The sequence below is a fragment of the Salmo salar genome, chromosome 14 (assembly GCF_965601325.2).
Source record: "Salmo salar chromosome 14, fSalSal1, whole genome shotgun sequence".
Classification (NCBI taxonomy): domain Eukaryota; kingdom Metazoa; phylum Chordata; class Actinopteri; order Salmoniformes; family Salmonidae; genus Salmo; species Salmo salar.
Genome location: NC_138304.1, coordinates 68,319,746 through 68,338,728, shown reverse-complemented (window position 1 = coordinate 68,338,728; position 18,983 = coordinate 68,319,746). Strand labels below are relative to the sequence as shown.

General features: G+C 41.2%; 1 protein-coding gene and 1 long non-coding RNA gene across 2 annotated transcripts; both read left to right on the top strand.

The window, feature by feature from the left end:
• The first annotated feature begins 329 nt into the window (after window positions 1-329).
• LOC106570045 (putative thiopurine S-methyltransferase) lies at window positions 330-5,568 on the top strand. The gene is made up of 2 exons (XM_014141972.3): window positions 330-3,450; window positions 3,586-5,568. Exons 1-2 carry the CDS (start codon window positions 3,359-3,361, stop codon window positions 3,863-3,865), a joined length of 372 nt encoding a protein of 123 aa, XP_013997447.1. The 5' UTR covers window positions 330-3,358; the 3' UTR covers window positions 3,866-5,568.
• Window positions 5,569-5,610: 42 nt separating this feature from the next.
• On the top strand, window positions 5,611-8,978 carry LOC123726746 (uncharacterized). The gene is made up of 3 exons (XR_006758871.2): window positions 5,611-5,704; window positions 7,670-7,766; window positions 7,995-8,978. It is a non-coding gene; the product is annotated as an uncharacterized LOC123726746 (long non-coding RNA).
• The last annotated feature ends 10,005 nt before the right edge of the window (window positions 8,979-18,983 follow it).

Below are 18,983 nucleotides of genomic sequence, written 5' to 3'. Positions count from 1 at the left end.
GCTGAAACAGCTGGTTCAGCTGATTTCCCTCTGGCAAAATCATGTTTGACAACAGGTGTAGAGGCACATTATATACAGTACATTCGAAAAGTATTCAGACCCCTTTACTTTTTTTACATTCTGTTACGTTACAGCCTTATTCTAAAATGTATTAAATAATTTTTTTCCTCATCAATTAACACACAATACCCCATGATGACAAAGCAAAATCAAGTCTGTAGAAATTTTTGCTAATGATCCATTTGTTAGAGTGGCCAATGATTTCAAGTCTGTATGTAGGCAGCAGCCTCTGTGTTAGTGATGGCTGTTTAACAGTCTGATGGCCTTGAGATGGAAACAATTTTTCAGTCTCTGTCTCAGCTTTGATGCACCTATACTGACCTCGCCTTCTGGATAGTAGCGGGGTGAACAGGCAATGGCTTGGGTGGTTGCCCTTGATTATCTTTTTGGCCTTCCTGTGACATCTTGTGCTGTAGGTGTCCTGGAGGGCAGGTAGTTTGCCCCTGGTGATGCGTTGTGCAGACGGCATCACCCTCTGGAGAGCCCTGCGGTTGTGGGCGGTGCAGTTGCCTTACCGGGTGGTGATAGAGCTCGACGGGGTGCTCTCAATTGTGCATCTGTAAAAGTTTGTGAGGGTTTTAGGTGACAAGCCAAATTTCTTCACCCTCCTGAGGTTGAAGAGGCGCTGTTGTGCCTTCTTCACCACACTGTGTGTGTGGGTGGACCATTTCAGTTTGTCCGTGATGTGTATGCTGGGGAACTTAACTTTCCACATTTTCCACTGCTGTCCCGTTGATGTGGCTGTTTCCACGATCATCTCCTTTGTTGACGTTGAGTTAGAGGTTGTTTTCCAGACACCACACTTCGAGTGCCCTCACCTCCCTATAGGCTATCTCGTCATTGTTGGTGATCATGCCTACTACTGTTGTGTCGTCTGCAAACTTGGACGAGTTGGAGGCGTGCATGGCCACCCAGTCATTGGTGAACAGGGAGTACAGGAGGGGGCTGAGCATGCACCCTTGTGGGGCCCCAGTTGATCATCGAAGTGGAGATGTTGTTTCTTACCTTCACCACCTGGGGGCGGCCCGTCAGGAAGTCCAGGACCCAATCGCACAGGGTGGGGTAAAGACCCAAGGTCTCAAGCTTAATGATGAGCTTGGAGAGTACTATGGTGTTGAATGCTGAGCTGTAGTCAATGAACAGCATTCTTACATAAGTTTTCCTCTTGTCCAGATGGGATAGGGCAGTGTGCAGTGTGATGGCGATTGCATCGTCTGTGGACCTATTGGGGAGGTATGCAAATTGTGGTGGGTCTAGGGTGACAGGTAAGGTGGAGGTGATTTGATCCTTGACTAGTCAGCATGACGCTGCCACCACCATGCTTCACCGTAGGGATAGTGCCAGGTTTCCTCCAGATGTGATGCTTGGCATTCAGGCTAAAGAGTTCAATCTTGGTTTCATCAAAATCCAAGCAGGCTGTCGTGCTTTTTGCTGAGGAGTGGCTTCTGTCTGGCCACTCTACCAAAAAGGCCTGATTGGTGGAGTTCTGCAGAGATTGTTGTCCTTCTGGACGGTTCTCCCAACTCCAATGAGGAACTCTGGAGCTCTGTCAGAGTGACCATTGTGTTCTTGGTCACCTCCCTGACCAAGGCCCTTCTCCCCCAATTTCTCAGTTTGGCCTGGCGGCCAGCTCTAGAAAGAGTCTTGGTAGTTCCAAACTTCTTCCAATTAAGAATCATGGAGGCCACTGTGTTCTTGGGGACCTTCAATGCTGCAGAATTTTTTTGGTACTCTTCCCCAGATCTGTGCCTCGACACAATCCTGTCTCAAAGTTCTATAGACAATTCTTTCAACCTCATGGCTTGGTTTTCGCTCCTGACACGCAGTGTCAACTTTCGGACCTTAAATGGACAGGTGTGTGCCTTTCCAAATCATGTACAATCAATTAAATGTACCACAGGTGAACTCCAATCAAGTTGTAGAAACATCTCAAGGATGATCAATGGAAACTGCACCTGAGTTCAATTTCGAGTCTCATAGCAAAGGGTCTGAGTACTTATGTAAATCTGGTATTTATGTTTCTATTTTTAATACATTTGCAAAAATGTCTAAACCTGTTTTCGCTTTGTCATTATGGGGTATTGTGTGTAGATTGATAAGGAACATTTTTATTTAATCCATTTTAGAAAAAGGCTGTAACTTAACAAAATTTGGAAAAAGTCAAGGGGTCTGGGTACTTTCCAAATGCATATACATCACTGGCTACATATACTTCTCTGCTCTTGAATTCGTCATGTACACATCGACTTATGACTTATGTCAATGGTACTATCTTCCAGCTTCACACATACAATATTTGATTTGTCACTATGAAGGAAGAAATTATATTTTATGGGTTAATGGCCTCTGGATGACTCATTATTTATAGCTGCCTGTATGTGTTTGGATGGATAGTGCAAAAGATCTTCAAGGACATCAACCACCCGAGCCACTGCCTGTTCACACCGCTACCATCCAGAAGGTGAGGCCAGTACCGGTGCATCAAAGCTGGGACCCAGAGACTGAATAACAGCTTCTATCTCAAGGCCATCAGACTGCCAAACAGCAATCACTAACTCAGAAAGGCTGCTGCCTACATTGAGACCCAATCACTGGCCACTTTAATCAATGGATCACTAGACACTTTATACAATGCCACTCTAAATAATGGCACTTTAATAATGTTAACATATCTTACATTACTCATATCACATGTATATACTGTATTTTATACCATCTATTGCACCTTGCCTATGCCGTTCGGCCATCACTCATCCATATACTTACATGTACATATTCTCATTCACCCCTTTAGATGTGTGTGTATTAGGTAGTTGTTGGGGAATTGTTAGATTAATTGTTAGATATTACTGCACTGTCAGAACTAGAAGCACAAGCATTTTGCTACACTCAACGTTAACATCTGCTAACCATGTGTATGTGACAAATAACATTTGATTTGAATTGATCAGCAGTACAATTTGTTTGGCAATGTGATTGGGTCAGGCATTCCACCCATTTCCACTGTTATTTTCTTGCTGTCTGAGCGGGTGGCAGGTATTACAGAATGGAAGCTCAGGCGTGTAGTGTCAGGACTCTGGGAGAATGGGAGCAAGGTTGGAAAGAGAGAGATTGGCTTTCAGTACTTACTTTTCTTTTCATATTACCGCATCTCTATCTGTAGTTCTCAAGGAATTACAGAGTGTAATAATTAAAGACGTGACTGTCATCTGAATAGGCTTATTGTGTGAAATGACTGAGATGCCTTTCACTGCCCTTTTCAGTGGTACAACATTGCTAATTTTTCTTATGTAATAGGATGTTGGAGAGTTATATTGACAAGGTTCTCTGTGGACGGAAGGGAGTCCGGTTTTTCTTCCCACTATGTGGGAAAGCTGTTGATATGAAATGGTAGTTTGCGGAAATTCAAAACACAAATTAAACATAATATTACAGTTCTATAACCATAGACATTTTTGTTTTTTATTTTATTTGGAAAGAACTTGTACATGCCTGAATTATCTTCTCCTACCTGTTGATACGCAGGCTTGCAGATATGGGACACCCAGTTGTTGGTGTGGATATAGCTGAGATGGGTATCAGGCAATTCTTTGAAGATCAGAAGTTGATCTACAGTGAAGAAGTGGTCCCAGCAATACCTGGTGCCAAGGTTTACAAGGTAGGAAGAAGACCATGCACTTCGGTTCGCATCCTGAGGGCCAAACTCGTTTGCGTGTCCATCCTTCCATCTACTCCTTTTGTGGATCATATTGATTATGCCTTAACTGAAAAGTTCAGATGGAAAGATATCCTTGTACCAGTGTGACCAATACAAATTCTCCAGGTAAAGATCATTTGAACAGTAACCCATTTCCCTGTATTTCTTATGTAAAAGGGTAACATATTTTTCTAAAACTATGAACGTTTGTTTTTTAAGTACCATTGAGCCACAGAGGCTCCTTGGTAGCCATCAATCCACGGGAATCCTCTGAGATTCAACAAGAAAGCACAGATTGTTTTGACACAAGTTATGTCTGTAACCAGGGGCGAAAATCTGATATCAACTTTGGAGGGGACAATTACATTACATTTTCTCAAGAGCAATTCCTGAGGGGGACACCAAAAGTAGTGCTGTAACACATAGCCTATGTTTAATATGGTAAATGTATATTGAGGAACCAAAGAAATAAGGTGTTTGCCGTACTCCTAACTACCGGTACCCAAAACTACACAACTAATCACAACAGCAATACCATTGCCTTTAACAAATCTTAGTTCAGTCACCAGTTTAAGTTGAGAGTGGGGGTATCCATGGCATTTTCCAATTATGTTCCTATTTTACAAGTCAAAAAAATTGAGAACCTTTCATAATGTTGCCAAACAAAGACTCAACAAACTTACCTGAGACTCCCTGTCTCTGCCAGTCTGTCCCTGCATATCTGTCCCCAACTCTGCTGTCTGTGTGCCATCTGTTGCCTGCTCTGCCTAATGACATCATTGTGAAACATTTCCATTAGAATTTCATTTCTTTCTTATGAACATTTTATCAACTAGTCTTTGAGATATTAGGCTACTAGGGTTCTTACTTTGCGTTTTGGTGTACTGAAAAATACTCTGATGTCCGTCTTTTTTCTGCCATTTTTCTGCCATTTTTCTACCTGGTTGGCTACACACACACAGTATGTAGGTTATTTACAGTAGGAGATGGGCTTCTATCATCTTATCTTCTATCATTCTATATGGGCTTCGATCTAAAAGGTAGCTAGCAAATGTGAAATAGATTGCAGTGACAAGAGTTGACAGCTGTATGAGTTCACCATTTACACAACATATGCTGCAACCTTTTGTAATTTGAATCGTTTGTTTCATATTGGCTGGCTTCTAACAATGGCTGAATTTGCAAAGCTAGCGAGCACCAATTCAGTGGTGTTTGCTATAATCTTTGCTACCCGGGTTAAATAAAGGTGAAATAAAATATATAAATAAAAGTTCCCTTGCGACAATTTAGCTTTTGCAACGAGACCATTAAATATATTTAAAACAATGGTAGAAGAGAGTGTAGTTCTGTTCAGTTTATCGCTAACCTTATCACAGGGACTTTGAAGCACTCACTTACATGCATGCTGATCTTGGAATAAATTTACGATAGCAAAGATTCCATCTTTGACGACGCCACATAAATGGAATAGGTACTAGCTAGCTTAATAGTTCATATTTGCGCGCTAGCTGCATATTCAGCTAGTGTGTGTGCGCGATTGACTGGATTAACCTCACGTCAGTTACGTGCATTGAGTGCCTTTCAGACAATAGATACGACCTCTACGTTACCTCGCAAGCTAAGGAACTGGCAGTGGATCAAACCATTGTGAGGCAAAGGGTGGGGGGGGTCGCAATCTTTTGAAACTTAAAAACGAGCTATTAAGTGTCTATAATCAGCACAATTGCTTTCATTGCGTATTATTAATATTATTAAATTACATAGTTATGTTTCAGTGATATATTGGGGGGGACAAATCATATTTTTCCCAGGATGGGGGGGTCGTGTCCCCCCCGGGATTTCCGCCCCTGTCTGTAACAGGTATGCAGCACTGATCATATCATCCATGGACAAGGACTGCCGACACCTCTTGGACACTTTTTTTATACAATTCTGAATTGTTCAAAGGTAAGATATTCCCTGAAATAACAGCTCAAGTGATATTTGTCTTCCATTTGTTCTAGATGCATGTGAGAGACATATTTATTCAAACATACAGTAGAGTATGCATGTAGTTTATTAACCTTCCATTGTCCTTCGTTAACACCTCGCTATATGTCCTCTGCTTTATGTGCCTTATGTGGAGGTAAACAGACTTTCCGGTGAGTTTTATTAATACAATTGCGTTTGTCATTGATAATACCTTTATTAATATTATTTCCTTTTTATACCTGTCATTGAACTGAATTTTATATTTAACACAAAAACCAATTGAATGAAATATAAGATATTGTACGAGAGAATTGTGGCAAGGTAGTTTCACGATGTTCATTTTATTTTATATGTATTCCAGGGAGGAGTTGTGATATTGAGTTTATACAGTCTTCAGATGCTCTCCCAGACGTGAAGGATAAGGAATGGGGCTTGGATGTCTTCATAGCGAGAGTTCATCTCTTCACCCCAAAGGCCTCATAAACATGATTTCATGGGCTTCTCTGAGACGACAGGGAGAGATATCTGAGAGAAATAGCGCATTGAAAATGATTGTCAGGATATTCGGTGTTCTGTGAAGGTTAGATGTTATTAGCTTTGTTTTTTAGTTCGGAAATTACCTAATGTCGAAATATGCCAAGTCAATTCTTTCATATGGGAAATGAACTGAATTTACAGTGTTTTAGAAATGTCTGGCATTTAAAAAAGAAAGTTATACCAGTGTGCCTTTGCTTTTTATTATTTGTACCATAGATAGTGTCCTATTGAAGAAAATAAATCTTCAATGAAAGCAAGGAACATACCTTAGATACTCCACAGCAATTGTTATAATAATTCTGACCTGTCATGAAATGCATAGGTTCCTCATTGTAAACCAATGCATTGGGTTCTGCACTTTTCTTTTTTCGCATTCTGCTCCCCACTAGACCCGATTTGCTGTTGGCTAGATACTAGGGGTGCGTTCGTAAATTCACTCTAGCTATCTACTCCAATTTCAGAGCATTTTCGTCCGAGTGTGCCAGAGTGCAGAATAACTGATGGATTTATGAACGCTCAACACCCGTTGAATATGGACCGTGTCAGTAAACGTCGGCCAAAAAAAATGCATAATTCAATTGTTGCCAGCAGCACAGTACAGTCAACAACGCCAACATGAAAACAGCCTAAAAATCTCTGCTAGGGCGAGAAAAATGGTCAGAGAGGTGTGCTCTCATTTGTGTTTTGAAGTAGCTAGCAAGATCTCCAGTTAGCTTGGGTGATTGACTGCCGTTGTGAGGTCAGAATGCTCGGATCAACCCTACTTCTCGGCCAGAGCGTCCAGTATGCGCTCTGAACGCTCAGAGAGCGAAACGCTCTGCATTTACGAACGCCCAGAGCGCACTCTGACACTCCAGATTGAATTTACCAACACACCCCTAGGCCTACATTTTTTTGTAAACAAATCGAGGGAGCCAGGGACGAAGATAAGCGTTATTTAATAAAGTAGACGTGCCGAAGCCACAAAAGGAAACAGTAAGTTTGTAAAATGTGACAAGGTTGACATAATGTTGCCTTTGAGTTTTTGTGAATGTTACAATGTAGCAATTGTACGATGTCAGAGTGACCATTGGGTTCTTGGACACCTCCCTGACCAAGGCCCTTCTCCACGGATTGCTTAGCTTGGCGGGGCGACCAGCTCTAGGAAGAGTCTTGGTTCCAAACTTTTTCCATTTAAGAATGATGGAGGCCACTGTGTTCTTTGGCACCTTTAATGCTGCAGAAATGTTTTGGTACCCTTCCCCAGATCTATGCCTTGACACAACCCTGTCTTGGAGCTCTGCAGACAATTATTTTGACCTCATGGCTTGGTTTTTGCTCTGACATGCACTGTCAACTGTAGGACCTTATATAGACAGGTGTGTTTCTTTCCAAATCATGTCCAATCAATTGAATTTACCACAGGTGGACTCCAATCAAGTTGTAGAAGCATTTCAAGGATGATCAATGGAAACAGGATGCACCTGAGCTTTCGAGTCTCATAGCAAGATATGTAAATAAGGTATTTCTGTTTTATATTTTGGATACATTTGCAAAAAAAACAACTAGTTTTCGCTTTGTCATTATGGCGTATTGTGTGTAGATTGATTAGGGGGGGGAGTATTTAATCCATTTTAGTATAAGGCTATAATGTAACAAAATGTGCTGAAAGGGGTCTGAATACTTTCTGAATGCACTGTATTTCCACACCCCTGAACTTATGTCTGAACTTTGAAATCTGTTTTCCTAGCTTTGGGTTTCTAGGGAAGCCTCTGAGCCAGTTCAGCTGCACCACCCTCATGTACAAGGGAGCCAACAACGAAGACAAGGAGGAAGATGATGATGACAATGAAGACCCTGGCATCCATGTTAGAAGCAGTAAGAACACCTTCAACGCAACAGCCTCAGCCGTGCCAATACTGTCGCCTCACGGGCCACCACAGAGGGAGTGTGTGACGGAGAAGTCCGACACTGGCCGCGGGCAGCGTTTGGTACACTAACACACACACATCGCGCCTCCCTGCTCCGTTATCAGCTACGCTAACAATGTGGGTCGACACACAAGTTAACTTCTTAGTACATATATTTCACACTTTATTCTTAGTACATATATTTCACACTTTATTCTTACCTCCCGTCTAACAGTTCATGGTATAAATAATATACAGACAAGCGTTCATGTTTAATTTAAGCAACATTTATTGTACTTATCAATGTTATGGATGAGCGCGTTGTTTGTTTGGTTCTGTTCTTCTCTCTCCATCTCTGTAGCTTCCGGGTATGCTGGGATAAGGACCAGAGCTATGGTAATCGGGCTGGCTTTGTAGTGCCTGTCCCGAATGGCTCGTTCATGTGAATGAGCATATTGGAAGATTTTGTGAATGTGTTATATTGGTATATTGTATCATGAGAAACGTGTTTCAATGTATGTAATTCATTATGTTGAGCTGAGTGGAAAATGTAGGCTTTGATGAAGGTAATTGCTTAATTAATTAGTGCTGGGTATGTTCTGATGGGAGGGGCTTCCCCTACAAAAGGAGCCTCTCTTTCAGTTCAAGGGAGGGGAGGGGGACCATTTTGGATTGAGCTGTTGATGGGGGCAGCAACATTTTTTTTTTTTTTTTTTTATATATATAAAGCTGACCCATAATGGATACTTTGGATGGCAGTGCTGTTGTTTTTCTTCTGTATTCACTATGTAAATAAACACCCTTGCACAGAAGTACTTTTGCGGCTCCGCCATCTTTTTATTTGATAGAGGTTAGGTTTTTCAGATTAGCCTTCTGGCCTACTCTACGTGACAGAGTGCCCTCAGACACAGAGTGATAGTATGTGTGTGTTTGTGTGCAGTGGCGCGTATTCATGGTCTTTCTGTGTTTCATAATTGTCCTTCAATTATCAAGTGGCTGAATGTATCTCACCAGAGAAAGCATCCAATCGAGCGAAACAGCACCCCTCTGTCTCAATATGTCTGTCCAAAAAGAGTATGACATTGTTGCCGCCTGTATCATTGAATTCATTAGCAAGGGAAGCCAACAAGCATTTGGCCTCGCTTGATAATGTTTAAATAAAATAATAGCCCATCAGTGTTGAGCTAAACTGAGTGAGCTCTACTGTGAATGGTCCTGGCGCACCAAACAAAAGTGTCAAGGGAAGCCATTTTGGATTTGACTTCACACAAATCATATTGCATCAAAAGCACTGATAGAATTTAAAAAAAAATAGTTCCATCTCGTTGTGTCGTCCTCCGGTGGCTAGCTAGCTAGATATTTCCTAAATTAGCCATGGATGGAGATAGGGATTTGGACTTGTGGACTTGGTGTACCAGCCAATGATTATAACGGCAATTCTGATACAACCATAAAGTCATACATTGTGCCCCTGGCCTAAGAGGACGGAAGTTCAGTATGTAACTAGATATAGTAGGCAAACGTGAACGAGTTGGCCAAAAGTAGGTAGGCTACTGTATGACAGAGAGGACGATTGCATAGGCGTTCCTCTACAAGTAGGGTACATTGACATGTTTTTTCTACTTGTGCCCACACACACACACACACACACACACACACACACACACACACACACACACACACACACACACACACACACACACACACACACACACACACACACACACACACACACACACACACACACACACACACACACACACACACACACACACACACACACACACACACACACACACACACACTCTTGTACCATGCACATTCATTATTCCATTCACCTAGCTCAATGTAACACAGCTAGTTTTATGCTACTACTTTTGCCTATAACCATCATGAGCTGGCTACAACCTAGTCTATGAATGAACGTTTACAACGTAGGTACCCAGATCGAGTGAATTTTGAGTAATCAAGGTGACAGACAGTGACACATTCAATACCGCCTTGCACACTCTTGCCTGCATCTAGCTGATATAGGGTGTAATCATTAGTCCAACAGTTGCAAACAAGAGTTTCTATTGGACAAATTCAGGTATGTTTATCCCCGTTTCGTTCCATTTGCTTTCATTTAAGAAACGTTTTTCAACGGAATTGGCAGAATGAATACACCCCTGAATACAGTTCACTTTCATAGCAGCCACATAAAAACAGCATGATCACTTTGCATGTTGTACATATAATTCCTTCTCGGAACTGACCACGGGCTCTCCTCTCACCTTTTCCCTTTCCTTGTGGACTTCAGTGCACAACACATTAGCTGTGTGACCAGGCGAAAAAACCTTTCCAAGCCAAACCTTCATATCATGCCCTCTAACTGCTACACACAGCCTACATCTTTGTCACAACATAGTCAACATACCAAAACTAACGCATTGGTAAACCAGCTACAATCATGCAGCACAGTGTACAGTCAGAAAGCAGTTTAGCAGTTAGACCGGTGGCAATAAATTAATACCACCAAATGCTTGCTTTGACTTGGAAGAGGTCCAGTGTTGGATAGCATAGCCAGCTGATAGCTAACATAGCATCCCTCTCTGTTTGAGCTGGGTATTTGAGTAAACTAGGTAGCTGCATTCGCTAGCTAAGTGAAATTTTTTTAAATACAACCAAATATAGCTAGCTTTCTCTCTCTCTGCCTCTCTCTTTCTCGTTCTCTCCCTCTTGCTTCTCCTTAATTTTGGAAGAAATTAATTTGTTAAAAACAGTTCAACAATTTTTTGTGTCAACTACTCACCACATTGTATGCACTGCAGTGTTAGCTAGCTGTAGCTTATGCTTTCAGCACTAGATTAATTCTCTGATCCTTTGATTGGGTGGGCACCATGGCAGTTCATGCTGCAAGAGCTCTGAAAGATTGGGGGACATCCTCCAGAAGTTGTCATAATTACTGTGTAAGTCTTTGGAAAGGGGTGAGAACCATGAGCCTCCTAGGTTTTGTCCTATGGCTAAAACATGGTGCTACCTTACAGAGTGCTGCTGAGGCTACTGTAGACCTTCATTGAAAAACCTTCATTGGTCCTCCCCTTCCTCCACTGCTCAGCACTGTCAACACTTTGTATTCAACACTTTGTATTCAACACTTTTATAAGTCATAAAAGGCACGTCCTTCCTTTTTCCACTCAGTGCTACAACAAGTACTGCAGAAGTAATGAATGAGTATGAAAGTGTATCTATAGGCTTGTGTTGTTGTTATTATTAGCGGCTTGGGTCTTTTTTAACATCAAGGAATATTTCACTTTCTCTGTTCATAGGAGTAACAACATGAATTTGTGCGTGAGGCAGAAATAATGTGGTGCAACTTGAGTTTCGCGGTCAGCTGGAAGGCGGTGTCCATTTTTGGTCAGTGGAGGAAAGGGAGAGCGGAGGGATGTTGAGAGGATGACCCTCAGTCTGCTGCTCTCTCCCTCCGCTGAGATTGACCATCAGCCCAGTAAAATCAAAATCAAAGCTAATTATTTAAATGTATGCTCACTCAGCTGTGCCTCACAAATAAAACAACGGATCTATTAAAAAATAAAAAATTTTTAAATGTCCTGAACAACAATGCACTGGCATGGCAATTCAAGCAAAGCCAATATGCAGTGATAATGTATTGGGCCTATAGCTTACTGCACAAACCTCATTGCCATAGTTCTGTTTTTAATTGGTTAATGTTGCATAGGCTTCCATTTTTTAAGTTGACTCAAAAAGTGGTCTTGAAGTTGGTGACCACTGTTCTAGAGTTTTCCCTGTTAACACTATCAACTTTCCCTTTACTGTGGCAATTGTGATCGAAACAATGCAATGTTAGCCACTTTCAATGCAACATACTGAAACAAAACTAACTATGCAAGAGATTTTGTTGTAGGCAGAACGCATCGGAGTAGGATTCTATTGCATTGACATGGACAACTCAGCCCGTACTCTACACAGACCGGTGTAGCTGCACCGAGCTGCATGTAACCACGTGTGCACATTTTGTTAATATCCTTTGCTAGTTAGTGAGCCCAATTATAGATAATTTGTAGTCAGCAATAGGGGAGTGATTGCTTCCTACAAGAGCACAAAACGTGTAAATTTCTAGAAATCTTTTAAAAGCAAGTCAGGTAAAGAGCATTTTTTTGTCTTAAAGGGGTAGTGTTGTATTTTGAGACAGGCTTGAATAAGCTAAGTAACCAATAGGCAGAGGGTTGCATATTTTGGCCTATTCTCTATAATAATGGTGTGGGAATAATAATGCATTTTATTTTGTAAAGCGGTTTCTTGCATCAAAAAACAAAACATTTTCAGTCACCTTGTTTGAAGGACAAGTGGATAAACAGGTTAATGTCAAGCCCTGCATGTTTTTTTTCAAAAGTCTCATGGAATGTAAGCCTATATTGAACACCACACATTGGTTACTACTGTAGGCTGAATGATAGAAGTTATTTCCATGTTAAAATGTTGTAGGATGCATTTTCTCCATTGTTTTTGATGGTAGGTCACTCTGGTAGGTCTACATTATGATCAAATAGCCACAGTAACATACTTGACCACTGTTAAAACTGTAACTTAAAGTGGGTACAGCCTCAGTGTTCATAGTAAAGGCACACTGGAAGTTGCACAGAGTTTTCACAACGTTCAATTTTGCGCTCAGCAGAACAGAAATTTGCACCTGGCTATTGATAAATGAACAAAACAAGAACATTGTGCCATTTGGTTTGCTTAATATAAGGAATTTGAAATGATTTATACTTTTACTATTGATACTTAAGTATATTTAAAGCCAAATACTTTTAGACTTTTACTTTCACTTTTACTTGAGTCATTTTCTATTAAGGTATCTTGACAGTTGTGTACTTTTTCCACCAATGATTCTGCCCACTGTGTGACTGTTCTCTTCTTGTTGCCTCGGCCTTATATGTATCACAGTGGCGTATGAACTAATGGGTTATAGAGCAAAAAACGCAATTATCATAACAGGTTGTAAAAATATTATGGATTTTTTCCTGGCTAGGCTTAACCCAGAGATTTTACCCACACACTGCTACTGTGTGTGTGTTGAGTTTCACATTGTAGCCTTGAACCAAGGCAGAGAGAGAGAAATACAGACAATAGCAATTTTTTCCCAAACATATGCCTGCAGGTTTATTTTTGTATTATTTTTCTCAACATTTAAGACATTTGCCTCTGGGCTATCATTTGAAATATAATGTTTATATCCTGTTTACGGTTTCCCCCAGTAGACTGTCTAAATGTGTTTGGATGTTCGGAACTATTATTATTTGCCACCAGGTGGTGGTGTTGTTTAAGATATAACGAAATGTGATTTCCTCTTTCAGTATTACTGTACAATCAATCCATTATTGTATATGGTTCAGTTTCAAAGCATATATAATGATCACAAAATACCATGGTATGTATTAAATGCATCACTATCATCCATAAAATGTATAACTGTTAAGTAAATCTCATGCTACAGTATGTAAATCCTGCGTCATTCACACTGACTTATACAGTATATCCATTTGACGTAAGACAGCTGCCATGACTTCCCCCAGGGTGGCTTGCATGTCTACCAGTCAGTGCTGCCTGTGTCCTATCCTCGTATAGCAGAGGGCCATAGCTTCTCAGCATGCTGCGGCTGCACCAGCCACTGTGGCAGAAGGGGCTTTGCCTTCACTCTAATTGGCTGGGTAATCTGGGTTGCAAGAGCAAGAGCTAAGCCTGCTCAGGAGACTGGGGGATGGGACACAGGGTGCAGGGATGGAAGGGGCCGCTGGAGGGAGGCTGGAGGGTGATCCCTCCATGGCTCCTCCTTTATACGGGCTGGATCCGACCAGGATGGCAGGAGTCAAATCCCCCTATAGATTTCATTCCACCAGCCTTGGCAATGGCTGCAGATGCTCCAGACTCTGAACACAGAAGATTCCCTTAAGAAGTAAGCATGGGGAAGGAGATAGAGGGTCACACTTTATATTAAGTTACACAGATACTGTGGGAACAGGGATCTTTTATTTATTACAATTCAGTCATTGTTTCCATCCCGTTATCTGCAGATACCACGTATAGCTAAGTAATGACATAGTGGTTATCAAAGATTATCAGTTTTATTGAGATAGTAGTAGAGAAAAAATGACACACGGTATAGGTACTAAGTACAGAGTGTGGCCATTCAACTTGTAGGCCAAATAGCTGCATGGCCGTATGCAAAGTTATCAAAAAAGATAAACCTAAGTTGGTCAATTCTGGTAAGCATTATAATGAGTTCAATATACTCACTCAGAGTTGATGCTGTAGTTAACGTTTCACCGTAGAAGATCTTTGTCCTGATACATAATTTATTGTTTTTGTCTTGCTATAAAAAGCACAACCACATTCAAGAACAACACCCCCAACTTAGAACTATATTTTTATTTTTTTATTTTTTTATTTAACCTTTATTTAACCAGGTAGGCTAGTTGAGAACAAGTTCTCATTTACAACTGCGACCTGGCCAAGATAAAGCAAAGCAGTGACACAGACAACAACACAGAGTTACACATGGAGTAAACAATAAACAAGTCAATGACACAGTAGAAAAAAAATAAAGTCTATATATAGTGTGTGCAAAAGGCGTGAGGAGGTAGGCAATAAATAGGCAATAGGAGCGAATAAGTACAATTTAGCAGATTAACACTGGAGTGATAAATGAGCATATGATGATGTGCAAGTAGAAATACTGGTGTGCAAAAGAGCAGAAAAGTAAATAAAATAAAAATAGTATGGGGATGAGGTAGGTAGATTGGGTGGGCAAATTACAGATGGACTAGCTGCAGCGATCAGTTAGCAGCTCAGGTAGCTGATGTTTAAAGTTGGTGAGGGAAATAAAAGTCTCCAACTTCAGCGATTTTTGCAATTCGTTCCAGTCACTGGCAGCAGAGAACTGGAAGGAAAGGCGGCCAAATGAGGTGTTGGCTTTGGGGATGATCAGTGAGATATACCTGCTGGAACGTATGCTACGGGTGGGTGTTGTTATCGAAGATGGCTGCACAGTACTGTCTTTTATCGATGGTGGTTATGATATCGTTTAGTACCTTGAGCATGGCTGAGGTGCACCCGTGACCGGCTCGGAAACCGGATTGCACAGCGGAGAAGGTACGGTGGGATTCGAAATGGTCAGTGATCTGTTTATTAACTTGGCTTTCGAAGACTTTAGATAGGCAGGGCAGGATGGAAATGGGTCTGTAACAGTTTGGGTCTAGGGTGTCACCCCCTTTGAAGAGGGGGATGACCGCGGCAGCTTTCCAATCTTTAGGGATCAGAGACGATACAAAAGAGAGGTTGAACAGGCTAGTAATAGGGGTTGCAACAATGGCGGCAGATAGTTTTAGAAAGAGAGGGTCCAGATTGTCTAGCCCAGCTGATTTGTACGGGTCCAGGTTTTGCAGCTCTTTCAGAACATCAGCTATCTAAAAGTTTCTGACAAATAGTTCAATAAATTCCCACAAAGCCTCCTCTATTCTCCATGCATTAGGCCCTTGCTCTGCTCTTTAGAACGTTGCGGTCCTAAAATCTATGCTCTCTGAAATAGTTTGCAGTTGACTCATGTCACCTCTTGTAAAGAACTAGCCATGCCTGTAATTACAATCTATATTCAACAATGACAGGGGATGTTAAGGGATTTCTGTTTGAAGCAGATGACCAAAAGCAGAGCACCCTGCTTGTGATTAGGAAAGAGGAAAACTGTGTTTCATAAATTTGATGGTTATACAGTGCTGACTACGAAAGGGTATAGGTCTATTGTACTCCTAATATAAACAGTGTTATGTAAAAATCCTCCTCAGAAGTTTGCCAGTGTCCTTTCTCAACTGATAGTGAGACTGAGCTGAGAGAAAAGTCTGGAAAAGTCTGGAAGCAAGGTGACAAGGCTTCTGTTGTCCCAGACGGTAATCCCAACATGTTTCAAGCTGACCACCATTGTCCCTGTTCCCAAGAACTCCAAGGTAACCTGCCTAAATGCTTTGAAAGGCTGGTTATGACACACATAAACACCATCATCCCAGACACCCTGGACCCACTCCATTTCACATACCGCACCAACAGATCCACAGATGATGCAATCTCTATTGCACTTTACACTGCCTCTCCCCTTCTGTACTCCCTGTTCACCCACGAGTGCGTGGCCACGCACGACTCCAACACCATTATCAAGTTTGCTGACAACATGACGGTGGTAGGCCTGATCACCGACGGTGATGAGACAGCCTACAGGGAGGTGGTCAGAGACGTCCACATCACTAAGGACTTAACATGGTCCACACACACCTGCACAGTCATGAAGAGGGCACGACCGCACTTCTTCCCCCTCAGACGGCTGCAAAGATTTGGCATGGGCCCTCAGATCCTCAAAAAGTTCTACAGCTGCACCATCGAGAGCATCTTGACTGGCTGCATCACCACTTGGTATGGCAAATGCACCACCCTCGACTGCAAATCGCTACAGAGGGTGGTTCGGACAGTCCAGAACATCACTGGGGCTGAGCTCCCTGCCATCCAGGACCTCGATATCTGACAGTGTCAGAGGAAGGTCCGAAAAATGACCAAATACTTAAGCCGGCAAGCCATAGACTGTTCACTCTGCTGCTATCCGGCAAATGGTACAGGAGCATTGGCTCTCAGACCAACAGACTCCGAGACGGTTTCTACCCCCAAGCCATAAGGCTGCTAAAAATGTAAATGAAAAGGTTACACAGACTATCTGCATTGACCCTATCTTGCATTGACTCTATGCACACTAACAAGACTGTATACTGTGCCCTCAGTAAGTATTCACACCCCTTGACTTCTTCCTCATTTTGTTGTGTTACAAAGTGTGATTTAAATGGATTTAATTGTCATGTTTTTTTGTCAACGATCTGCACAAAATGCTCTGTTAACGTCAAAATGGGGAAAACATTTCTGAGAACTTAAACACTAATATATCTTGATTAGATAAGAATCCTCTTTGGCAGTGATTACTGCTGTGATTCTTTCTCGGTAAGTCTCTAAGAGTTTTCCGCATCTGGATTGTGTAACATTTGCCCATTATTCTTTCCAAAATTCTTCAAGTGCTGACAAATTGGTTGTTGATCATCGCTAGACAACCATTTTCAGGTCTTGCCATAGATGTTCAAGCAGATTTAAGTCAAACTGTAACTTGGCCACTCAGGAACATTCACTGTCTTCTTGGTAAGCAACTCCAGTGTAGATTTGGCCTTGTGTTTTATGCTATTGTCCTGCTGAAATGGGAATTAATTTCCTAGTGTCTGATGGAAAGCAGACTGAACCAGGTTTTCCTCTAGGAATTTGCCTGTGCTTAGCTCCATTCACTAACTTTTTTATCCTTAAAAACTCTCCAGTCCTTAACAATTACAAGCATTCCCATAACATGATGCAGACACCACTATACTTGAAAATATGGAGAGTGGTACTCTTCCCTGAACAATCAATCATTTTGTACTCAGGACAAAAAGTTAACTGCTTGGCCACATTTTTTGCAGTATTTCTTTAGTGCCTTTTTGCAAAAATAATGCATGTTTTGGAATATTAGTATTCTGTACAGGCTTCCCTTTTTTCACTTTGTCTATTAGGTTAGCATTGTGGATTAACTACAATGTTTTTGAGCCATCCTCATTTTTCTCCTATCACAGCCATTAAACTCTATAACAGTTTTAAAGTCAACATTGGCCTCATGGTGAAATCCCTGAGCGGTTTCCTTCCTCTCCAGCAACTGAGTTAGTAAGGACGCATGTATATTTGTAGTGACTGGGTGTATTGATATACCACCCAAAGTGTAATGAATAACTTCACCATGTTCAAAGGGTTATTTATTGTCTGCTTGGTTTATTTTTACCCATCTACCAATAGGTGCTCTTCTTTGCGAGGCATTGGTCTTTGAGGTTGAATCTGTCTTTGAAATTCACTGCTCAACTGAGGGACCTTACAGATAATTGTATGTGTGGGGTACAGGATGAGGTAGTCATTCAAAAATCATGTTAAAAATTCCCTGTATTTAGCTTTATTCTTGTGTATTGTATTCCTCAAATTATTATTTTTATACAAACAAGTTTTACTCGTTGGGAAGGACTCATCAGCAAACATTTCACTGTAAAATCTACACCTGTTGTATTCGGCACACGTGACAAAGAAAATGTGATTTGATTTGTGCGAGAAAGGCAATATACAAGCATATAGCCTGATACAAAGTATGAATGCATGGTTACTTGTAAGTTAGAAGCAATGTTTGCCATTCACAGTATGAGAATGCCAAACAATTTAAACAAAGTGCTCATTCAAGATTCAAATACTGTCATTTCTGCGTGATATGATTCTATGATTCATACCGTAGGCCTACTAAAACTGGATCCCATTTAATATCGCTTTAGGAGTGAATTATACCAGCAGGGGGAGACTTTGCATGGAAATTAACCATAGAAATGGACAGACTGGAAAATTGCTTAAAATGATCCTCTACTAGACTATCGAGGCCATCAGGAAAAACAGTTAGTAGCACAATTATAATTTCAAGCTGTCACAGTCATTTCAGTAAAGTAACACTTTGTTAAGGGGGAATGAATAGGTCTGACGAGATGACTGCAGTGAATTCATGGTTTCTTATGCCTCTCCATTGGAGAGAAGATGCAGATAATTATAACCAACAAATTAAGATGATAAAGTATATTATAGTTGACTAATGGTAACTGTACATTTCTGGAACATTAAACAATATTTTATCATTATGTAAGCTATTAAATGATATTTTATGTATATCATGTCCCGTGTAGCTCAGTTGA

Bases quoted from the DNA above. Each gene is read 5' to 3' on its own strand.
- LOC106570045 (XM_014141972.3), top strand. From the start codon at position 3,359: ATGTTGGAGAGTTATATTGACAAGGTTCTCTGTGGACGGAAGGGAGTC. The intron at 3,451-3,585 runs GTAGTTTGCGGA...GTTGATACGCAG, and splicing joins AAAGCTGTTGATATGAAATG to GCTTGCAGATATGGGACACC.